Genomic DNA, 25,942 nt, shown 5'->3' on the forward strand with positions numbered 1-25,942 from the left:
CGGTGGCTGCAGTCTCCAGACCCTGTGGATCTGGAGCTTTTGTATGGAAGGGAATCCCTTGACCTGCAGAGACAAACTACTTCAAACTGCCTTCAAGCTGCTCTGCCCTTTCCCACCTCCCCGTTTGAAATAGCCCTGGTACCCTTAATCTTTGTTCAGTAACATCCATGGAAGAGGCTATTGCCTTCAAACATCATTATCTCCTGCAAGATTTCCACTTGTGAAACCCTTAGACTCTGCACAGGATGCTGCTGCTTAAAAAAAATTGTTTGCCTTTTCCACTCAGCCCTACCCCAAAATCCTGCATGATTACACTTCAGCAGAGCTTCATCAGCAAGGCATCTGCAGGGTCCCAGTAGTAGTGAGACAGTGCCACAGAGCTGACATTTCCCCCTCCCATCCAACAGCCATATCCATTAGATTAGGGTTCCCCTCTGCTCATGGAGGCAGAGAGGACAGTCTCCCTCACAATATGTATCTCTTAGGTCAATAATTTTTAATCTCCACCTTAACGGAAGCCAATATCTGTTAATACTGTCTGTGCACTGATTAGTGCTCTCCAGCTAGTAAATTCTCTGTCATAGAAATGTATTTACTGTATCAGTTACTTCCACATATCAGTGATTTTTATATTGTTTCACAGCAGGGTACATTTTGCATTTGTTTATTCTGTCGGTAGCTATGGGAGCTGACTTTCTAGCAGGCTGCCTTCATTTCTTGGAAAGCTTCTTTACTATCAAGAGCTGTAATACCCTGGGCCCTGCCCACAGTGGAGCCAAGTATTCAGTATTTGTGTTTTTAGTAAGTGTGTTGTGACTACTGCAAAGTGTTCAAAGCATATTTTACAGTGGTTCAAGCCTCGGTAAAATGTAAGGGTACAATCTTCTGTCATGGCAATGTAAGGGTACAATCTTCTGTCATGGCAATGATTAGCATGATTTCAACTGGAGCAAAGAAAGAAAAACTGAGTGTGAGAAGAGATGTTGAAATATGAGTGAATATATATATATATACTTTATTAACATAAGAATAATCCTCATATTCTGTACAAACTGTTACATTAGTCCCTCATGTTTCAGTTATTGATGTGTTCTATTCTGGGCATCTCTGACTGGAAAACTGCTAGTTAAATATCCTGCCAGAGAGGGAGTGAGATGCCCTAATCCTTTATTTATAGTATAGCCAAGGAGATAAAATTAATAGTCAATCCCCAGTTATTGATTCACTTTCTAGCTGATTATTCATTAGTGCTTTATTATTTATACACAATATTGTCCGCAGCCAGAGAATAACAGGCATCCATCCTGGCATTACAAAGCAGGATATTTTCCTGTAATTGATAAAGAGATTATACTTGAATAGATATAAGCAGGGATTTTGAAAGTCAGTGATACTGGAGATAGGTCATGGAAAGGGGTGAATATTTTGTACACAGTCCCTCTCCCTCAAATAATCAATTGAAGCTTGGCCATTGACTGCAATACATTCAAGATTAGGCCAAATTTTATTTTGCTCATTTTTATTTCTCCTTTTATGTAGTATTAAGTAATATGTAGTACCTGTTTGGTTGGTGTCATCGTACGCCTCTTCTCTTCTGTTAATCTCATCTCACTACTAGCATGAGCTGTAGAAGCAGAGAAGTTTGGGCCTATGAGCCTGAGCCTGTAGCCTAGGATTGCCAAATTTCTAATAGCAGAAAACTGAACACCTCTGCCCTGAGGCCCCTGCTTCGCCCCTTCTCTGAGGCCCTGCCCCTCCACTCACTCCAGCCCCCCTCCCTCCCTCGCTCGCCCCCACCCTCACTCTGGGGTGGGGCTGGGGATGTGGGGTTTGGGGTGCAGGTAGGGTTGCCAATTTTGGTTGGATGTATTCCTGGAGGTTTCATAACATTACATAATCTTTAATTCCTGGAGACTCCAGGACAATCCTGGAAGGTTGGCAACCCTACTGTTGCCCCATGCTGTCTTTATGAGCTACTCCTTAGCTGACTGTATTAGAGGCCACTGCAGGAGAAGGGATGGTGGAAGCCTGACAACTTTCAAAGAGCTGTCTGCTGTGTTGCCCTTAGTTGCAAGAGCATATTTGCAGTGCAGCGAGGAGCAGATACAGATCCATGCAGCCTTTTCCACTTCCACTGCTTTTTCCCTTTGGCCTGAGGACTGTCAGTGTGCTTGCTTCACTGGCTGGGAAGACTGAAACAACAGGCATAAAACAGTGATAATTCAGCCTAGCAACTATGTAAATATCTTCATACTCAGTAAACCTTGATTGATGCTGATCACCGGCAGATCACTCATGCATACCTCTGCCTAATGACCATGGGAGCTGCCCAGCACTTCTTCAGATTTTTTCTTTAATAAGAATTTTTTTTTACAAATTGATAAACCAAAATCTGTGTTTTTCCTTATCAGGAGAGAATATAATCTGTACACTGGGAAGCCACTATCTTTGGGTTTCTGCTTCACAAAATTATAACATTTAAAAAAAATTAAATGCTCATTATCTAAATATAATCTTGCCTATTGCTTACATTCATGTTGATAAATGTTATGGTCTATTTTATTACTCATCTCCTGCTTCCTCAAAGATATTGTGTGATCCACAAGCCCTGGTTTAGAATGAATTGTTCTGGTTTCAGGGCAGTCCAATTTTATAGTCTTTCTGACCCCCATAGTAGCACTACACTATTTTTATGTGTCATCTTAAAATTCCTTTGGTATGTGAATTGGAAGAGTGTATTTATAGCATGCTATAATGGGATTATGCTAGAAGTGATCTCTCATTTATCTGGGAGTACTTTATTGTTGTTATTATAATATATTGTGCATGCCAGTGAAGTTAATCTGGGCTTTGCTGCCACCACCAGGTTACAGACATTGTACAAGTAAAGAATTCTACCACCTCTTCCTTCCCCTCCAAATTCTTCATGGAACAGAAGCACCCTTAGGGCTAGAAAGAGGGAACTCTATATAGGCTTTAACAAGGGAATATACTATGTTTCTGCTGCTGGGCCTGTTGAAAACCTCCTCTGTCTATCTGAGTTAAAATTGCTATTTGACCTCACACATCTCCATTGGTAAGATTAATTTGACAAATGTTGTAATGCTTTGGTGTCCTGTTCACTCAGTATTAATCCATTTTGGAATCACTCTTTTCTTCTTGCTAGAGTCAAGAGATAATGTTCTCTCTAAACTTCTTGTTCCAGTTAAAAAAAAAAGAAGAGTGGAAATGTGCTCTAAGACTATCACTAGCTACTTTTAATATATATTTACAAAATTAGATTTTTCAGTTCAGTGAAGGGTTTTTTTTTTTTTTGTATTTGCGGGGCGGGGGGGTGCTTGAATCCTCTATGAACTGGTCTCTGGTGACTCTTGATTAACCAGAGCAGGTCTGGTGAGAATGTGAGATCAATCAGTGGCCTCAGTCCAACTCTTTGTGGATCAATGTCCAAAACACACAAGAAACTGTTTTTGTTGGCCAACTTTGGAGCAACCCCCAAAACTGAAAGGATGGGATACTCTGCTTAATGCTGCTGCTCATGTTTACATGCTCTTGAATAAAGAAAAGACTTTATTCTCTAGTGCCTTCAAAGCTTTAACTTTTTTTTTTTTTTTAGAAAAGTCAGAGGAAAATGAGAGAATCGCATGCTGTACATCAAAGCTCAGAGTTATAACATATTTAACAGGTTACATTCTTAGCACCAAATTCAATGCTGGCATCAGAGGGAGTAACATCACTGAAGTCAATAGAGCTTTCCCATGGGCATCATTGGTAAATCTAACCCTTATGCCTTATTTCATAAAGATACACTATTAACATTTTTGAAGATGGCTTACAATGAAAAGAGTTTCCATTTCCATCCATCACAGTCCCTTGGAAATTGTAAAGAAGTCACTGGTAGATGGAGATGATGTTACTTTAGTTTTATTCATTATGGATAACCAAGAATTAAGGACAATCCCAGAGGTCCAAGATCGAGGGACGTGTCAAGTATCTGGAGAAAACAAGGCCAATGGACTACTCCATGCCAGTTTAAGAAAAGTCTTTCAAATGTGTCAGTGATGTTTTTTTGCTTTAAATCTAAGAAATATAGGTCATTCTGATCTAGATTTATGTATTTATGCTTCTCATTTCTACTCTCTTGCCTCTAGCCTCTAATCACAATAAGCATTTCTTTCCTCAGATCGTGTGGCAAGAAGGTCTTGACTATGTACTTGCAGTCCTCAACATCTCAGTGATTCTGAAAAATCTTTATAGCAAAATCATTCATGATATTCTTCACTTTTAGGGCTATTAAATGGAAACAAAATACTGTTGTGATTATCCCATTGCTTCTGTTACTGGTCATATCTTCCTTTAATAGGAGCATATAACTAGTTGTTTAATATTAAGGCTAGTTTATTTCTCAGAGCAAATGCTTTAAATGCATTTATACTGTTTCTGCCGTTTTGGACCTTGTAGGCTTTAACATCACTGAAAACAGTAGACCTGATTCTGCCTGTCTGCCAAAGATGGAAAGTCATGGTGCTACGTTGTTGAAAGCAAGAGGAGAATCAAGTCCATTACACTGTTGCTGGAAACAGGGCACCTGCAGCAACCCATTAGAGGGGGTACATATTCAAAAGTGTTGATTTACACCTCTAGGTAGTAAGTAGGGCTTAGTAGATACTAGACAGGTAAAATATTCTTAAAGGAAACTTAGACCTTGGGTACATAAAAAAAATTGCACTAGTGAAAATATTGCTCTAGTGTAACTATGACAATGTAGGGGTATAGGGATTGATCACATCAGTTAAGGAATTTGAAGGGATCAATGCTTAGAGGAAGAAGGAACGAAGGAGAAGAGAAAAGCAGGTTATTTGTCTGTCTTTCTACATAAAGCTGCTGTCCCTTTGTTGTAAACCCTAATTTCTGTCTTTTCTTCACATCCAGTTATCCAGACAGAAAATTTGGGCATATTTTGATATTAACTTCCCAGTGTGTGTGTAACTGTATTGCTTTTCCCCCGACATTATTAAGTCACTCTACCTTGTTTATTTGTTCTGAATGCAGTTCTATTCAGAAATCTAACACAAGAATGTATTTTATTTTTTATTTTGCACAAGATGGGCATACTCAGCAATTACAGATGAAGGGAATCAGAAGCACAGGAGATTTGCCAATAATAAGTTAACTGAAAATATTGACTGTTAAACTGTTTATTTTTTTCATTTTTTATAATGTAATTTAAAGGACGGATTGCATGGTATTGTATGACACTCAAAGCAAAATGGTTCTGGAAGATTGGAAGAGTCTGTGGAAAGAGAGTTACATGATGAAAGATAGTTATGAATTCACTAGTGTTGGAGTGACTATGTTAAGCCTCTGATTGTGCCAGTTTGGACTCTTCCAGAAGCCTGAGCAATCTCATTCTGAGGTGTGTGTTTGTAGCATTAATTAGCAGTACTGTACCTTCTCTCCTGATAAATTTGACTCCTGGGTCCTCCTTAAACATTATATTGTGTTATGAAGATTCATATATGAATGATTATATATAAATACAAAAATAATATATACAGGTATAGCTTTTTTCCTTCTCAAGCTAGTTCCAAATTGTTCCATTGCAGGTACTCCTAATCTGGTACATAGCAAGTTTCTCTAAAGTAACCATTTATCTATCAGTTAATAGCTTCTCCCAGTTTTTTTTTTTTTTAACATTGCAATAATATTGTGTAAAAATTAGTGTCTAAAAATATCCCACTTTATCATTGACTAACTTTTCTATTAGGCCAGAAAGTTCTGTTTAAAATAAAAAGATAAGGGGAAGTCAGGATTGTGGTTAATGAGAACATGCCAATTAGTGAGATTAGCTTTATGGACTCATTAATGCTATTAATTGGCATTACTGTCACCAATTAAAGATCCATGTTTATATTTTAGGCATAGGCCTTAAATGAAAAACTGGTGATGTGTTTTAAAGTGCTCTTTCCCTGAGGGTGATATTTCCATAAAATATGAATTGCATTCTCTTTTTGGTATTAACCATCTGAAAAGATATCTAGCTCAGTTCATACTATGTTAATATGAATACTGGTGACACATCTTCCTACCTAATGCTTAATATCAGAAGATGTTTTACTTATTAAATTACAGATCCTGAGAAAAAGATGCCCTGCTGTTGCGCTCAGAACTGTGCTTTTGTGTACAATCTTGCCTTTTTTGTTTTAGTGGCATTTTTTTATCTTGAGGTTTCAATGAACTTGTGTAACATTTATCTGATCCGTGGCTCAACTTGTCCATTACGTACCTCTGTGTGTCTTTAGAAAGCCACTTTTAGTTAAATCCCTGGGTGCATCTCTGGAAAAATGGGCCAGATTCAAAACTAATTCCATTGATTGGAATTGGGTAACACTTGACATGAATCAATAACGAATTTGGCATGTTGCTTTCAGACTAGAATTTTGTTTCTATATGAGTGGGTAACAAATTTCCTATTGCATAGTAGGCTGCATTTTTAAGACTTTTGTTGTTATTATTTATCACTTATGCTACAGTAGTGCCTTACTGCCCTAGTCAGGATCCGGGCCTCCTTGTGCTAGGCACTGTACAAACAAAGAGTAACTAATAGGCAGCAGGTTTAAAAGAAATAAAAGGAAGTTCTTCTTCACGCAGCGCACAGTCAACTTGTGGAACTCCTTACCTGAGAAGGTTGTGAAGGCTAGGACTATAACAGAGTTTAAAAGAGAACTGGATAAATTCATGGTGGTTAAGTCCATTAATGGCTATTAGCCAGGACGGGTAAGGAATGGTGTCCCTAGCCTCTGTCTGTCAGAGGATGGAGATGGATGGCAGGAGAGAGATCACTTGATCATTGCCTGTTAGGTTCACTCCCTCTGGGGCACCTGGCATTGGCCACTGTCGGTAGACAGGATACTGGGCTAGATGGACCTTTGGTCTGACCCGGTACGGCCTTTCTTATGTTCTTATGTTCTTATGTCAGATCATTTACTGCTATGTTCATTTCCAGGTAAGACTTTGTAATCTTTTATTAACTTTAAGTTCTCAAGTTTTTGACTGGACGCTTTAAGTTAGAATGATCTTCAAGGGAAATAAATTAGATGTCAGGGAGGATTAGCTACAGTTTTGACCAGTTTTGACCACAGTCCTCAAGAAAGAAATTGCTAAAGTAGTTGCAAATACAGAGATTGGGAATCAAAATGACTACTACACAGCAGTGTATATTGGTACTCACTAACAAAACAACTGTAGGTCTTTCCCTGAACTACTGCCTCCGGAAGAAGGTACTTACATCATAGCTCAGCCAATAAACACAAAAGTGGTATTTTGCATTAGGTATAATACTTAGGAAGGAAAATGACAAACACATAGAATTTGTAGAGTTTAAGGCCAGAAGGGACCACCAGATCATACTGTCTGACATCCTATATACCACAGGCCACGAACACCACCCAGCCACCTGCACACTGAGCGCAACAACTGACATTAGACCAAAACTTTACAAGCACAACAACACAAACAACAGCTGTAGGAAAGTAGGGGCAGAAGCAGGAAAAAAATGACCTAGTAACCCCGATTATTTAGGAATACCCATGATTTTTTTTCCTGAATACCAGCAACCCATTTCCAGCATTGATGCTCTTCATAGAAAGTAAATCATAACATACAAACTGTGATTATTCAGTAAAATATACATTCTAATGATGGCTCTTTTCCAGTTTTAAAGCACTGAAATGTGTACGTCAAATGGGCTCGTGGATGATTTGCCCCTTATGTTTGCTTTGTCCTTTAGCTCCAGACCAGTCTGAGTGAACCAATGACATTATCCAAGTCAATCTCACTTCCCCGCAGCGCATACTGGCATCACATCACCCGACAGAACAGCGTTGGAGAAATCTACAGTTTACAAGGCAAGTAGCTTTAAAAATAAAATCGCATGTTCATTGGTTTCTCTTTCATGCAAATTGCTTTTCATTTGCATTGGTTGTTTTCCCTTCATTTCAATGTATCAGCTGTCACCAACTTTAGAGGAACTCCTGAGATTTGCAATACAATTTTTTAGTTATTTTTTCATAAACTAATGGTGAAAATTACTTCCAGAATCACCATGCACAAAACAGTCAATTTGGTACTGGGATTTGAATAAAGCACTGTACAATGTGACTTATAAGTACCTAAACAGAGGCTGGCATCTGGATCTGTTTTATGGTGTGTTCTGCAGAGAGTTTTTCTTGCATCTCCTTTTCCTAATAAGATAAAGTATGAGGAGGACCAAATGGTATTCACCCAAGGGTTCTGAAGGAACTCAAATATGATATTGCAGAACTACTAACTGTGGCATGTAACTGATCGCTTAAATGAACCTGGGTTCCAGATGACTGGAGGGAGGGCTAATGTAATGCCTAACTTAAAAAAAAGCTCCAGAGATGATCCTGGCAATTGCAGGCTGGTAAGCATAACTTCAGTACCAGGCAAACTGGTAGAAACTGTAGTAAAGAAGAGTATTATCAGATACATAGAAGCGCATGATATGTTGGGGAAGAGTCAACACGGATTTTGTAAAGGGAAATCATGCCTCACCAATTTATCAAAATTCTTTGAGGATGTCAACAGACCTGTGGAGAGGGTGATCCAGTGGATCTAGTATGTTTGGACCTTCAGAAAGCCTTTGAGAATGTCCCTCACCAAAGGCTCTTAAGCAAAGTAGGCAGTCATGGGATAAGTAACTGGTTAAAAGATAGGAAGCAAAGGGTAGGAATAATTGGTCAGTTTTCAGAATGGACAGAGGTACACAGCAGGATCCCCCCAGAGATCTGTACTGGAACCAGTGCTGTTCAACATATTCATAAATGATCTGGGAAAAGGGGCAAACAGGGAAGTGGCAAAGTTTGCAGATAATACAAAATTACTCAATATAGTTAAGTCCAAGGCTGATTGAAAAGAGTTACAAAGGGATTTCACAAAACGAGGTGATTTTAGAGCAAAGTGGCAGATGAAGTTCAATGTTGATAAATGCAAAGTAATTCACATTGGAAAACATAAGCCCAATTATATATACAAAATGATGGGTTCTAAATTAGTTGTTACCACTCAAGGAAGAGATCTTGGAGTCATCATGGATAGTTCTCTGAAAACATCTGCTCAGTGTGCACTGGCAGTCAAAGTGCTAACAGAATGTTAGGAACCACTAATAGATAAGAAGATGGAAAATAGCATAATAATACGACTATGTAAACCCATGGTATGCTCACACCTTGAATACTGTGTGCAGTTCTGGTCACCCCATCTCAGAAAAGATATATTAGAACTGGGAAAAAGTACAGTGAAGGGCAATAAAAATGATTAGAGGTATAGAACAACTTTCATACGAGGAGAGTTAAAAAGACTGGGTCTGTTCAGCTTAGAAAAGAGATGATTGAGGAGGGATATGATAGAGGTCTGTAAAATCATGGTGTGGAGAAATGTTCCATTCTATATGCATCCGAAGAAGTGGGCTGTAGTCCACGAAAGCTTATGCTCTAACAAATTTGTTAGTCTCTAAGGTGCCACAAGTACTCCTGTTCTTCTTTTTGCGGATACAGACTAACACGGCTGCTACTCTGAAACCTGGTGTGGAGAAAGTAAATAATTAAGTGTTATTTCCTCCTTCACATAACACAAGAACCAAGAATCACCCAATGAAATTAATATGCATTAGGTTTAGAATCATAAAAGATTAGGGTTGGCAAAGACTTCAGGAGGTCATCTAGTCCAACCCCCTGCTCAAAGCAGGACCAACCGCACTAAATCATCCCAGTCAAGGCTTTGTCAAGCCATTAAAAACCTCTCAGGAAGGAGATTCCACCATCTCCCTAGGTAACCCATTCCAATGTTTCACCACCCTCCTAGTGAAATAGTTTTTCCTAATAGCCAACCTAGACCTCACCCACTGCAACTTGAGACCATTGTTTAAAATAAACATAACCAAGTACTTCTTCTCACAATGCAGTCAACCTGTGGAACTTGTTGCCAGGGGATGTTGTGAATGCCAAAAGCATAACTGGGTTCAAAAAAAGAATTAGATGAGTTCATAGAGGTTAGGTACATCCATGGCTATTAGCCAAGATGGTCAGGGATGCTACCCCATACTCTGGCTATCCCTAAACCTTTGACTGCCAGAAGCTGGGAGTGGATGACCGAGGAGGGATCACCCCATAATTGCCCTGTTCTGTTCATTCCCTCTGAAGCCTCTGGCATGGGCCACTGTCAGAAGACAAGATACTGAGCTAGATGGACCATTGATCTGACCCAGTATGGCCATTCTTATGTTTCTATTTATTCTGGAAGCTAGCTTGAGGGTGTCGTATTAAATCTGCATAAAACTGATGAATAAGTTTCAAGTCTAAAATAAAAACCCTTAGAATATCAGAGATTTTTGGTGAATGTGCTTATATCTAGAGATAAATGGTCTGCCCTTGGCTTGACTAAATAGGGGCCTGATTCTGAGACATGATGAGAAAGGCAGTGTATTTAGTGTATAGGACTGCGTTCTATTGCAGCTATGCCAATGACCTACTGTGTGAGTCCTGGAGCAAGTCTATTCATCTCTTTGTGCTTCGGGTTCTTCTCATGCCTTTTGTCTTGTGTATTTAGATAGATCCTCCTCAAAGAGCCTACAATCTCTTATTATGTGTTTGAACAACATCTAGAACAGTTGGGCCTTGATTTTGTTTGGGACTTCCAAGTGCTACAATAACAAAAATTATTAATGATGGTGAGTAACGCTTATGATGAGTAACTTCCCTTTAAGATAACTGGAGATGCAGGTGATTTGCACCTTCCATGGTACAGGCTCTTTATGCATTTTAAAATTTAACACATAAATAAGAATAATGAACATAAGAACATAAGAATCACCCTACTGGGACAGTCAAAGGTCCATCTAGCCCAGTATCCTGTCTTCTGACAGTGGCCAGTGCCAGGTGCCTGAAAGGAAATGAACAGAACAGGTAATCATCAAGTGATCCATCTCTTGTTGCTCATTCCCAGCTTCTGGCAAACAGAGGCTAGGGACACCATTCCTGCCCATCCTGGCTAATAACCATAGATGGACCTATCCTCCCTGAATTTATCTAGTTATTTTTTGAAACCTGTAATGGTCTCAGCCTTCACAACATCCTCTGGCAAGGAGTTCCACAGATTGACTGTGCATTGTGTGAAGAAATAGTTCCTTTTATTTGTTTTAAACCTGCTGCCTATTAATTTCACTTGGTGACCCCTAGTTCTTGTGTTATGAGAAGTAGTAAACAACACTTCCTTATCTACTTTCTCTACACCAGTCATGATTTTATAGACCTCAATCATATCTCCCCTTAGCCATCTCTTTTCCAAGCTGAAAAATCCAAGTCTTATTAATCTCTCCTAATACGGAAGCCGTTCCATACCCCTAATCTTTTTTCTTGCCCTTTTCTGAACCTTTTCCAATTCCAATATATCTTTTTTGAGATGGGGCGACCACAGCTGCACACAGTATTCAAGACGTGGGCGTACCATGGATTTATATAGAAGCAACATGATATTTTCTGTCCTATTATCTACAGGGCCAGCTCCAGGCACCAGCCAACCAAGCATGTGCTTGGGGCGGCACCTGGTAAGGGGCGGCCAATATTGGGGTGTCGGGGGGCAGCGCGGCACTCCGCAGGGGTTTCGGTGGCGCTCCACGCAGGGTTGGGGCTTCGGCAGTGCGGCGCTCCACGGCGGGTGGGGGTGTTCGGCAGCGCGGCACTCAGCGGGGGGTGTTCGGTGGTGCTCCGCGCGGGGAGGTTCAGCAGCACGGCGCTCGGCGAGGGGTGTTCAGCAGCGTGGCGGGGGGCAGGGGCTGTACGGCGGCGCAGCACTTGGCAGGGGGGGTTTGGTGGCGCAGCACTCGGTGGGGGGGGTTCGGCGGGGCGGGGCAGCGCTGGGGGGAGAGGGAGTGTTACGACAGGGCGGCGCTTTTTTTTGCTGCTTGGGGCAGCAGAAAAGTTAGAGCTGGCCCTGATTATCTATCCCTTTCTTAATTATTCCCAGCATTCTGTTCACTTTTTTGACTGTCACTGCACATTGAGTGGATATTTTCAGAGAACGATCCACAATGACTCCAAGATCTCTTTCTTGAGTGATAACAGCTAATTTAGACCCCATCATTTTATATGTATAGTTGGTATTATGCTTTCCATTGTGCATTACTTTGCATTTATCAACATTAAATTTCATCTGCCATTTTGTTGCCCAGTCACCCAGTTTTGAGAGATCCCTTTGTAACTCTTCGCAGTCTGCCTGGGTCTTAACTAACTATCTTTAGTAATTTTGTATCATATGAAAATTTTACCAACTCACTGTTTACCCTTTTTCCAGATCATTTATGAATATGTTGAATAGGACTGGTCCCAGAACAGACCCCTGGAGGATGCCACTATTTACCTCTCTCCATTTTGAAAACTGACCATTTATACCTATCCTTTGTTTCCTATCTTTTAACCAGTTACCAATCCATGAGAGCACCTTCCCTTTTATCCCGTGAATGTTTTCATTCGAACTAAAAAATAAAACAAAAATCTACATGCTAGCTATCTCTTTGTGTAATTTGACCAGGGTTTAACAATTTTGCCTGGCTTAATGAGATATATGCATGTGCACTACCAATTTACAGCCAGAGCTAGAGGTTAGAAATTGTAGTGCGACTGAAATATCTTGCCTGAGAAAATATTTTACACTTTTTCATGAAAACTGGTGCAGTGTAGTGCATTGATGAAAGACCTGGGCTGTTTTTGTTTTGTTTTGTTTTTTAAATCATCATATAAATTAAACCCAGCAGGTGGGAAGCTTCTGCAAAGATTGCAGAAGAGAAAACATCTGTACACTAACGCGTGTGTTTGTAAGTCCTGAATTCAACCCATAATGTAAGCATCTTTAACAGGATAAAACATTTTTTTTCTTTTCCTGCCTTATCAAAGAAGGTCAAATAAAGCAGAATAACTTTCTAATTAGGCAGTTGATGCAACTTCTGAGTTTTGCATTAGAGATTCATTCCTGGTTTAGAAAATATGGCTAAAAGTTTATAGACAACAAAGATCTCATAGATGTCCTGCAACCACATGCAAATATAGAGGTTCCTACACTGAGGTAGCAAAGGAGGGCATTTTATATTTACAGCATTCTTCACGTGAAAAACAAAACAAAATTAGTTGTGACCGATAACAGAAGGGTGTTTAACAGCCAGTATCTTTTTGTGTGTTTTTTGTCTGTTTACCTGACCATCTTGACAATTATCTCATTGTGCTAATCAAAAGGTATTGTGGCGTTGATTGTGAAAAAGATCTTAATGATGTATTGCTTGGATGACCTTCACCATATTGTAGATATTTTGTTATATTCGTATAGTAATAAATAGAAATCAAATGTATATGCATTCAGATATTACAGCTCTTCTTGTTATGTTCAGTTACGTTTTGGGGGGAAATCTTTTATATTATTAGTTATTTTTGACAGGACAATGATCTGGTGTTTGCCTTCTATTTATGACAGTGAGACAAATATATGAAACATTGTGCCATATCTTCTGTTTCTGAAACAGCTGATTTGCTAATATAGGATCACTGTAACAAAAAAGTGGGAAGTAAGTCTAGGTATATGGAATATCATAATAATAATATGCATAACTGGTTTCACAGGAGAAAATATTTTAAAATATGGTATACCAGTAAATGTATCTTTAAAACTGCAGAAATTCTGCTTTAGGAAAAATTGTAGATTTATGTATACTTCCACTAAAACATGATAGACATATTTTAGAACTTGCCTATCTGTAGTAAGATGAATAGATGAGGGTTAGTATGTAACATTGACCCCTCTGTTTGGAACAAAAAAACATTTTAAAAATGTTGAAATTTCCCACAAAATAGAAATTCTAAGTTTTGACTCTCTAATTTCCATTCCCTTTGCACCAGCTCAGATGGAAACTTCCTTTCCTTCATAATTTTGTTTCAAAGAATTCTTGAAACCAGACCAGCTTGTAAAATATAAATGCCAAGGTCCTCAATCTAGCTAACTTGTAAGAATGTTATAAGAATGTTAGCCTTAGGGCCTTACGGTCAACTTACACGCAGGAGGAGCAGGTCTGTATTATGATGCACAGATATAAATAAAAGACCCCAATTTCTATTGCCTTACAAATTATAGTGGCTGTTTCTAAAATTAGCATGTTAATAATCCAGATCAGACCTTCCATTAAAATCTAGACATAAAATTTCATGTTTACAAACATTTTAACATAACACGATTAAAGCAAACAGCAAAACAAACAAAAACCACTTAACTCTTTCCTACCACATGCTGATTTGGAATATGTACAGTAGTGAGACTCAGATTCACTTATACTTTTTCACAAATAGGGAATGCTATTCATTTCGGGAATGCTATTCATTTCTATAGAAAATGTAAAGCTCAATAAAAGCAAGAGCTGATAGCACAGCAGAATGGCTGGTTTTGACCGCTTTACTCATGGAAGTAAATATGCCCAACTTGCAGCCTTTGTAGTTGGGATGGGGAGAATGCTGATCTACCAGTTGGCTATTGATACTACCTAGTATTCAGGAGGAAACTAGAAGGTCTAACTAATCTGCCCAGTTGTGAATCCATGTAGCCCATTGAGGTGCAAATATTATCCCTGACATCTCTTCTGCTTGCTTCCTCCAAGCAACCAACTTCACATCAATCTTATCTGGTTTGGAATCTCAGCCATTTAGCCCTAATCCATGTACCAAGTTCACCCATACACCAAGTAATGCAATTGCTTGTTTGGGCAGGTACTGATGAGGTGGAGACACTGTATAGCCCATGCCTTCTCACTAACCCCCAATGGCCTCTTTTAATCCGAGGGATGACAAGATGGAACTGTAGTTTAAGAAAATGCTACTTTAGTGTCTAAGTTGATATTTGGTGCCTAGATGCTGTGATGTTTGGTGCTTTAAAAATGTGAATATAATAAATAAATGGGCTTACTGCAGGGTGCTCTTTGTTTGTCTTGTTCATTACATTCAGTTTATTTATTATTGGTCTACAAGGTAAATTACTCAAGAGAAATTATTTTAAAATATGTGCAGATAGAACCTGTTGATAAGATTCAGCTCTTTAAATGGGCTAGATGATCATAATGGTCCCTTCTAACCTTAAAGTCTATGAATGTTTTTGGATTTATTTATTTTTTAATTTGTGCTGATTACCATCACGTCTATCCAATCCCCTGTCATGGCTGGTGAAGTGGATAAACAAGGAGCCTTGAGGTGGTGTCAGGAAGGTTAGCATTAGTGTATGTATGTATGACCCTAAACATCCCAATATTAACGCCCTACACACTTCTGCAATAATATTTGTACAAAATATGTCTTGTGAGGTATCATATGAAAGCTAACAATATGCGGGTCTTCGGGGCACTTCGGCGGTGGGTCCCAGAGCGGAAGGACCCCCTGCTGCTGAAGACCTGGAGTGGAAGAAGCTCCAGGGGACCGGGCCCTGCGAGAGTTTTCCGGGGCCCCCAGAGCGAGTGAAGGACCCTGCTCCAGGGGCCCCGAAAAACTCTCATGGGTGCTCCTGTGGGGCCTGGGGCCTGGGGCAAATTGCCCCACTTGCCCCCCCCGGGCGGCCCTGTGCTGAACCCCTTAACAGCAGGGCTGAACTCCAGACTGTCACAGTTTGCTAACATTAATGTTAGCCAGGATTTCTCAGCAGACATTCTACTATTAACAGTAGCACAAGGTGCGGCCATTGATGCTAACAGGTTTAAAGGCTGTTATCATATTGCAGCCCTTCTCTATGCAGGTAAACAGTTGATTTTTTTATCAAATGACTATCCTGAATTTGCTTAATCCAGGATGCAGTGTGATCAATAATAGTTCAGTAAAGAACAAGTCTCACATTTGGCATTTATTTTCTGTGAGGAGGGAAACAAAGTAATTTTAAGCAACATAAATTAATAGCCAAAAGAAGTCTTCTAGGAATTCATTTGTATTTTTCTCACTTCATTTGCTTTTCTAACTACTGGACACAAAAATGTTTTCTCCCACCTTAAGGTGTTACACTAATTAATGGTAAGCCTGGGGGTTTTCTCCATCTGTTTTTTTACTAATACATTAAATATTAGTTTTAGAGGTGACAATTGGACATCTCAACAGTAGAGTACACTTTAGGTCCAATTCAGATTGCGAGTGACCTGAACAAGAATTCAAATCTTCTTCTGAGGGAGTTGGAGATTTTATCAACAGAAATCATATTTTCCAAGACCGTATATTTTCTCTGGTTCTGAGTATTGTGCATTTTCACCAAATGTGTTTTCCAGCCACACAGGGCATTGGATCCAGTTGCCTCAAAAGCAAAGGGCAAGCTAACTGGTTAATACCTGGATGAAAATAAGTAAAATGCTTCATATAGGTGTAATAGCAAAAAGTGTCCCTGCTCAAAATGTGTTCTTTGCTCTTATTCTGGCATTGCTTACACCTGTTTTGCAAAGTCACTATAATTCAAGATGAGCAACAGGTTCTGAACTTTTTTTAATAGCAGAACATAACTGACAGCACAGATGTTTTTCATTTAAAAATTGTCATATATCCTGTTTAAACATATAGTTTAAGATAACAGATTGACTGAAATTTTGCACTGAGCTGAAATTTAGTATTCTAATTCTTGCTCTGAAGTCAATTTTCTCTCTCTCTTTTTTTTAATTAAATGGATGTTGCAAATTTGGTTTGCAATTGATTTGGCTATTTTTAATTAAGGCCAAAATAAAATTTTGATACAGAAACTTGTATTAGCTTTTTATTCGTTCTCTCCACTCTGTTTTGCTATCATTGAAAACCCTTAGGAAATGAGCTAAAGAAAATCTAATTAAAGGCTGGCCTTAATCCAAGAAAACCCTAATTAAGGCTCACATACCAACTTCGGGTCCCCTCTTATGACTAGATCTAAGGTTCTGGTTCTTATTCAGGACTTGTTAGTACAACCGTCACTCATGTTAACGAACATGTACTCACACAAATAGTCCCCATTGACTTCAGGGAGACTTCTTGCATAAGTAAATGCTCACCGCATGAGCATTACGCAGGAAAACCCTGCATGTTTTCATTTTGAGAAGAAAAGCAACTTCTTTTTTATAGTTACATTAAATAAAAGGAGGCACCAATGAAAATTTTGATTCAGCTTTATTATAAATGCCCAAAAGAGTATTTCTGATTCGGACTTATTTTAAAACCAAAATGAAAGTCATCTAAACTTGTTTGCCAAGGGCTAGATTCTTCCACCTTTGAATTCAGTGAGACTCCTTACAGAGTAAGATGCTACCCAGTATGAGTAAGTATGGCCAAATCTAAGCCTAGTAACTGCTTACCTGATGAGTGCATGTCAAAATAAAACCAAAACAGCAGGGATAAAATCCTGGACCCATTTGAAGTCAATGGGAATATTTCCACTGAAATCAATGGTTGAGGTACAGAGGGGTTCCCTGTATACATTGGGGTTGCAGTCTTAAAAAGGGTGATGCATAACAAAACAATGTATACCGGGGAATTTTTATAGAAATAATGGAATAAGGCAGGGGATGAATTCACAACTTCACCACATCTGCCTATGATGATGCTCTTTTCACCTTAACAGTGTACCTAAACAGCGTACCTTTTTACAATGATAGGTTATACAGTAAACATTGAATAAAATAATGTAGAACCCTACTACCACCATTCAAACACTTAGAACATTGTAATATAGTAAATACAGTACAGTAATAGAGTATAAAAGTGTCAATTACACTAAACTTAGGTAGGGGTGGCAGCTAGATTTTCTTGGGCTGGCTTTTCGGTTGCAGAAGTCTTAAAAAAGGATTTTATCGATGTCTGCTCTCCTGCATGAATCTTTGAATAATAGATCTCCCTGTAGCAAGCCACTGTGTCACTGAGACCCCTGGACACTTTGGCAGAGCGTTCACAAAAAGGATCATCGCTCTGTATGATTTGCGCAATCTCATCCAGCAGCCCAAAAAAATGGGAGAGATTCTTTGTCATCAGACTCCTAGCTTCCTGCCCTACATCATTGTTATCATCGTCCTTTCTTTCTTTGGTTATCCATTGTTGATCCAGATCAATCGGTTCCTCATTTGTCCTTTGCTCAGTGTGAGATTCCAACAACTCCTGTACATCCTCCTCCACCTCCTTGAAGCCGACATCCTTCACAACTTGACAATTTCTTGCTCAAGAGCAGGTACGGCATCAAATCCCATGAAGCTGTGGACAGCATCTGGCCATGCACCATGCCAAACGCCGTTCCTACATTGCGAAGTGACCTCTTCCCATGATGCGTCAATGTTTTCCACACCGTTCAAGATGATGTAGGTCTTCCAAAACTCCTTTACACTGGCCTTTCCTTCACCTGCTGCCTCCTTAATCATCATGGAGAACGTCCTCCCTAGGTAATAAGCCCTGAATGTGGCCATTACGCCCTGGTCCATAGACTGCAACAACGATATGGTGTTGGGTGGCAAAAATAGAACCTTAACGTTCGAGCAGAGGTCTTTGTAGTCCAGTTTGTGGGCACTTGTGTTATACAGGAGAAGGAGAATCTTAAAGGCCAAATTTTCCTTCTGACAATAAGCCTTAAATTCAGGGACAGCATGGTCTACAAACCACTCACAGAAAGTATTGTGTGTCATCCAGGCCTTTCTGTTTGACTTCCAAATTATGGGGTGATGAGACTTAACATAGCCCCTCATTTCTCTTGGGTTTTCACTGTGGTACACAAGCAAGGGCTTCAACTTTTAATCGCCTTCTGCATTTCCCCCAAACAGAAGAGTTAAGAAGTCTTTTGAGGCTCTGAATCCAGGAGCAGCCTTCTCATCATGAGAAATATAAGTCATCATTGACATCTTCTTCCTGTAAAGGCCTGTCTCATCTACGTTAAAAACTTGTTTTGGAGAGTATCCATCTTCCAAAACAATTGTGTTTAGCTGCATAGGAAACATTTCAGCTGCACTAGCCACTTCTCCTGTGAGTTTTACATTATGTAGATTGGCACACTTCTGAAATCTCTGGAACCACCCACAACTAGCATTGAAAGTCTCTTATTCTGCTCTTGAGCTCGCTCCCTCTCTTTCTTTAAATCGTTATACAGACTTTTGGCCTTCTCCTGAATCAAGCTTAAACTCACAGGCATTTTCTTTTCATGGAGGTCATCAATTCAATCAGCCAGCAAACATTCCATCTTCTCCATTGTACTGCTTCTCTGTTTAGTTATCTTCATTGATGACAATTTTGTAGCACTTCTAGCGCTTATTGGATTTGATTAGCACTCTTAAAAATTGAGCGTACTGTCAAAGCAGGCAAACTGAGAATATGAGCAACGTCGGCTGCATACTCACCTCTTTCAATATGCTTTATAACATCTAATTTCACTTTGAATGTTACACTGTTAGGTTGCCTCTTAGACACAGGCCCACTCTTAACACTTTGAACATGTTTTGCACTCATGATGGCTACAGGACAGTACTGTACTCAGGGCCGCCCCGCCTCTTCCCACCCCCTTCCACCTGTGCCTCGCCTCTTCCTGCCTCCTCCACCCATGCCTTGCCTCTTCCCACCCAGTTCCACCCTCTCCTCTGAGTGCCTCATCCCCACTCCTTCCCCTTCCCTGCATGGCTCCTGAATGCCGCTTAACTGCTGATCGCGGCAGGCAGGAGGCGCTGAGAGGGATGGGGAGGAGTTGATCAGCGGCCCTGCGGGCTGACACAGTACAGCACTGTACTGTACAATAGGGGGAACCTGTTCCAATTCACATCAGTCACGATTTGTGCAAACGATGGATATGCAGATCAGGACCAACGTGAATCCGAACACGTTCCTCTATTGATGAGCGCTGGTTATCTGAAACAACGGATAAGGGGGAGATGTATACTGGGGATACCCTGTAAAGGGGAGCAGGGAGATCATGGTTACACTTCCTCTGATCAAAGCAGCAGGGAGCTCCCCCTCCTCTCCTTGCCCTGGATAAGCAGGGCTCTCCCATGGCTCCCTATTTCCTGGGCTAGAGAGGTGAGAGCTCCCCTCCTCTTTCAATATACTGCAAAGCACTTATCAGTACTAACAAAGCTGGTATTGGTGCCAGTTAAACCCATGAAGGTTAAAAGTTTTAATTCTAAGAAAGTGACAAAGTCACACTCACATGATTTCAGCTACACAAATTCCCAGACTTTACAAAGTAGAAGGAATGCTACTTGGCAGCTCATTACAAATATTCAGAGAATATTCAAGTACTTAGAGCTGTTTGAATTATCCTGCTTAGTCCTCCTTTAGACTAATCCTTTGTGCTTCTGTGCCTTTCTGCAAATTAAAGTATGTAAAAAGAATTGCAGGACATTCATCATTTTGGCATTTCCATTGTTTGTTCATACTCATAGCAACTAAGTGCAGAATTCCTTTTCCTATTTACTTTCAATCCCTGAACAATGCAATTGATATCAAATGTTACAGCAGATAAATTGGAACATTCAGTTGTGTTTCACTGTCTGCCAGCAGCTGGATGAGAACACCTTGCCATTTTTTTTTTCTGAATCTATAATCAGGACTTGCCGATCGGTAAACTAAAGCCTCATAAAGCTGGAAGTCTAAATAAAGGATACCAGAAATGGGACACTAACTATGTACAGTAGTATACAGAAGATCCACATTATTCAAAGTGTTATTAAATTATAGTGTGTTGGTTCCTTAATCTTATGCAGTAGCTTTGCTCCTATTCTTGAAAGCTTTGAAAATCTATTGTTAGTTTTGTGCATTTTTCATTAGTTTTTTTCTAAAACCATTTCATGAAGATGTATGTACAGGAAATATTAAAATATAATGTTTGATCATTTAAATCTTCACATACGGGGGTTGTTCCCCAAGACTTCCAGTAAGTTTTTTGTTTTGCTGTTTTTGTCAAGAACAGGGGCATAGGCGGTCTGGCCTAGTGATCATAGCTGGACTGAGGTCTGCACAGCAGGGACTGTAGTCACTGAGCAGGAGTTGGAGAAATCAGAAGAGCTAGGTCCCATAAGAAAGAGTCAGGGTCAGAATCAAGCTGGGGTCGGAGATCAGAAATAGTACCAGACTGGAATTGGGAGACATGAGTCAGGGTCAGAATCAGGCTTGGATTGGAAACCAGAGATCAGGAGATCAAGCAAAGTCTGTCATTGCAGAAGGCCAAAGTCTATGTGGTTGCCAAGACAACTTCCTGGGGCAACCCCTGGAGTTAAATAGGGAGCTTGGCCAACCAGAGGACCGCAAGGTGCGGTCACTCTGGGTTTCTTGGGCAGTACTTCCTGTGGTACCTACTTTCCACAGTGCTTCCTGTCTGTGCCCCTGCATGGCCTCCTGGTGGCTCTGTAGGAACATCAGCTGCCCTAGGTTCTGGTCCCCAGATCTTTACAGTTTTCCATTTCCCATTGAGTTTTAAAATCAGGTTCTTTGGAAGAATAATTCCCATTACTTTCTTATCTATTTTATATGGCCCTCATCACCATGATAGCTGAAAACCTTCAATATTCCCTTTTGTTTTATAATTAGTGTTTACACCAAAATCCCCGATTTCTCTAAGCCTCTTCATTCTATGAAATTATCACACGCAACCTATCCAATAACTCCCTGATTCTCACATAAGGAAACAATAGTTTTCTATGTTGAAGTGATTCTGCAACCTCTGCCCCTCATAATTCCAATATGTTCGCTTATTTTGTTTGATTTGCTTTTTGCCATGGGTTTATGGTGCTATGCAAAGAATAACAGGGCTCCCATTCTGGCACATGTCATGATCTATGTGCACCATAAGTATAAGTATCTGTGGAATATCCTATGATAATACATAGGGTTATTTTGTAGAGGGATTTTCCGTTGTTCTAGATTCAGAAATTTGTAGGTCAGTTGTGATACATCTCACTTCCTGGCTCTCACAGGGTAATGCCATCACATTTCTCTTTCTTCTGTTAGTTACCTTAAACTTCTATTTTCCCTTTAGACATGTTAAAAGAACTGAAGATGATGTTTTAATCTATGCCTGTGATTTGGGATTTATTATACTTTTCTTCATCTAGATTATAGCACCCATAAGAAACCAGAAAAAGTGGCAATAAAATAATAATATAGACTTACCCTACTATTCAGTATTGTATCCATATGCCATTATTACATAAGTATGGCTTTAGATTTAGATTTGCTATTAAATAGCATTATGTACATGTATATTATTCCAATATTTTCAATAAATAGCTAGAACAAATGAAAAATAAAGACTGCAAGTGTTTTGCAACATTAATTAAGTGTGAGACTCACTTTTGGAGTTGGAGAACTTTTATAAGAATAGTATAGCAAATGTGTGCATACATTTCTTATCTTCATCTTTTGTTTAAATAAGAATAGATACTTGCAGCATGTGGTAATTAAGACACATAAACGCAGACACTGATAGAGGACTATCCATTGGGGTATGCAATGCCTGCTCCCTCCTTTACTCCTGTGGGTGCCTGATGCCTGAAGTTGATAAGGTTCTGCAGTATGATGGTAAAGCCATGTGTCCATCCTCATTCCAGGGCTAATTGTGTTGGCTGGACATGGAGGTGGAAAGTACATTGGATCCTCTTGAAGGATATAGATGCTATGTCCCTATGTTACATGGGATCTTCTAGGAATAATGATGGCTGAATTATTTCCTCTTGGGGATTCTGGCTGTTACCCAATTCCTCCAGTGTGCCAGATTGTGCCTCAAACACAATCTGGCCTTATACTTGGGAAAAACAAAGAACTTCTAAAGTAGTTTTAGATTTGGGCCTGAGGCAAGACCCCAGAACTTTGAGGAAGTTCAGACCCTGATCCAACCTCTGCAGCGCAGTTCCACCTGAAAATACTTGCCAGGAAGGTGTATAATAAACGTATGCATCCTAATAAAAATTAAGTCTGTCAGTAGCTTTTTCTTGAGTGAAAGAGTAAATGCCATGTGGGAGAAGTTTCTCACTCTTAAGTCCAACAGAGACTGGTTTGGGGGAAGGAAGACCAGATTTTTGCTCAACAGTGACTGCTCCTGCTAATTAAGAAACAGCATTGACAGGCTGTGAGGGGAAGTCATGTTTTTGTTCATTCTGAACCATTCTGGATGAGGCCTGAGGTTCCAAAAATTGTGGAGAATGTAAAACAAGGGAGAAAGCTGTAAGATATTTAAAAGGTTATCAGGATGTCAAATATGAAAGTTCTGTGTTCATTTAAGGTCTGATTGTAATACTCTTTCTCACAATGAATGTCACCTTAGTGAAACTACTTAAGCTGTAATTAACTGTTAGCAATTTCTCAGGTTATTTTGAATATATAAAAAAAGAAGTGCAACAAAAATGGTTCTATGTTGAATGGCTGCTTCAAAAATCAAGCAACTGATGGATTTTTAACTAGTTTCTTTAATGTGGGCTACATAGATCTTTGAACCTTTCATGGTTTTGTGTCTACTGAGTGACAGATGGCTGTTCTAATGAAGTTCGTGGTACTGGCTGCTCTTAGGGCTTGTCTTCACTATAGTGTTAGCTCAAGATAAAATTTGTGTGTTGCCCCTAATTTGACTCCTATCCACACATGAAAATCTCTGTCTTGAGTTCAATGATGTTTGAAACTCTAGCTAACTGTTGCAATGAAGACAAGCCTTTAGTAGTTTGTATAGGTTCCTGAAAGGTGTAACTCTGAACATAATTTTTGAATTACTTTATTTCCCTATTAGTGTTTTTCCTCCTGTTCTGGCATGACTGCTTCTTTTGAGGGGAGGGATAGAAGGCAACATGAGCAGTATGAAAGTAGGAGACTCTTGTATTATTTTAACATTTAAAGTTGCCATTTTCTGAGACATTCCACTTTGGATTTTTTGTTTGTTTTATTACTATTACTCTTTTTTTGCACGAATAATGTTGCATGTCTGTGACCTCTACTGTCATAAGTAAAATGGAGTGAAAATCAGAATTTCCATCCAGCAGGAAATTTGGGTATTTCAACATATTTTCTTCCAATTTTTTATAGAACAAATAATTCCAAAATATTTCAATTCAGAAATGACAAAATATTTCATTTCAGCATTTTCAATCAAACCAAAATGTTTTGATGTTCCCAAAATGTTCACTTTGGCTTGTTGAACTGACCTGAAACATTTCATTTTGAAAAATCCATTATTTGCCCAGCTCTAAATACAATGTTCCTAATACAGGAAACATCCTAAAGTTCCACACACCAAGGAGAGTATCATTCCTGGAGAATAATTAAAGAACCGTTTATTATAGTTAATAAGCAACAATTTTGTGCTATTTAAGATATCTTGAATTGGACTTTAGTGACTTTTGGTGGGACAAGCTTTTTTGGGTTGAGTGCGCTGTGGAGAAAGAAACTGCTGATTGAGGGAAGCAAAGGACTCAAGCTTGGAGGAGTGGGTGAAATTGAAAGTGTTTTTACTGTTTTTGGTTGGGCTGGGTTTTTTGTTCTTTTAATCACTTGATTTTGATTTTTAAATTCTTTTGTGTATGTCCCTATGAGTAGGGTGGAAATTGGAGATTGCATTTTGATGATATTTTGTCAAGTAATGCATTTGATAAGTAACATAGCAAGGACGGGTATGTTTACAGCAAAAGCTCTGTTGTCTCATCAAGTGTGGTCATTTTACTAACAGTGGGCTGGATTACCACCTTTCAATCCAGCCCAAGGGGCAGTCACAATTGAGTGCCAGCTTCTTCCTTGTTGAGGGAATTAATCTGTACCAGCTCTTTTGCTAGACCAGTATATTACCACCATTGCATTTGTGGGGTGGAGCCAAGGCTCCACTCAATGTCTTTCTCTGACTGTCCACTCTCCATCCAGGGAGAGGAAGAAGCAGTCTGCCACTCTCTGCTTTCCTTACACCCTTTGCAGGATTTGGCAATGCAGATAGCTATGCGGGTGAGTAAGGGGGCTCTTTATTCCTCTGTGCAGGTGCAAAGCCAGGTCATGAATCACCACCCTGTAACCAGTCCAAACTGATCAAGAAACAATGACTAATCAGAGCTGACATCTCTAATTAGTGTGTTTTATATACTTTTTTTATTGGTTGTGGTTTCTTAAGAAAATAAAGATATCCTCATGCACACAACATTGCTCATTGTTCTTGTATTATATTAATCAAAAGATATCAGTTTTACCCTCTACCTTATGCTAATGTATACAAGTTCTATTGTTTCCATGAATAGTTATGATGACCTTTCATGCAAGTTAAAGAAAACCCCATCAAGCATACCTACATATTTGACCTCATTTTGCTACTTTTCTGCATGTGTATTCAAACATATAAAAATAATGCAATATTTTCTTCCTGAACGCATACATAAATGTGACAGAATGGCAGCCCGTTTTCCATAAATGTGCCTACATTTTTGAATAAACACAAATGATGCTTGCTTTTAAATAAGATTTCTGTGTACTACATTAGGATGTCTAATGGGAGAGTCGTCAGATTTCCTGGTTTCTTGGTCACGGACTGATGATATCAAACCAGGGATGCAGGTACAATATGCTTTTCTATTTCCACTCATCATCAACCCAAATCTCAGCCTCTGAGAATGATCATGAACAATGTGGGTGCTGAAAATGGAATTCAAAGCCTGTTTACATAAATGCCAAAGCATGAACTTCAATTTGAAAAAGCATGCTCTCATCATAATTACTGTACATGCAGTGTGCGTTTGATTGGATGATTACTGACAGGCTTTGGCTGCTTGTTTTCTCCATTACTGCCATTGTTTTGTTCATCAGTGTCTCAGCAGTTTTGCAGGACTTTTATTTGTAAGATGACAGTCCTCACATCATTGATGTTACAGCTATTTTACCATAAGTAAGCTGAGCAGTTTGGGGTTAAGAAATGGGAA

The 25,942-nt window shown here is 39.4% G+C and overlaps 1 protein-coding gene across 2 annotated transcripts in view; it reads left to right on the forward strand.

Annotated features, from left to right (window-relative positions):
• Positions 1-25,942, forward strand: part of DOK6 (docking protein 6) — a 413,373-nt gene that overhangs the window by 331,734 nt on the left and 55,697 nt on the right. Inside the window, exons 7-8 of one of the 2 annotated variants that reach the window (XM_054019382.1) lie at positions 7,790-7,907; positions 25,507-25,580. In XM_054019382.1, the coding sequence (XP_053875357.1) occupies positions 7,790-7,907; positions 25,507-25,580 (192 nt within the window). The remainder of the gene's footprint in view (positions 1-7,789; positions 7,908-25,506; positions 25,581-25,942) is intronic. The other variant, XM_054019381.1, reaches the window with a different exon arrangement.

Source organism: Malaclemys terrapin, chromosome 2 (genome assembly GCF_027887155.1).
Source record: "Malaclemys terrapin pileata isolate rMalTer1 chromosome 2, rMalTer1.hap1, whole genome shotgun sequence".
Taxonomy (NCBI): Eukaryota; Metazoa; Chordata; order Testudines; family Emydidae; genus Malaclemys; species Malaclemys terrapin.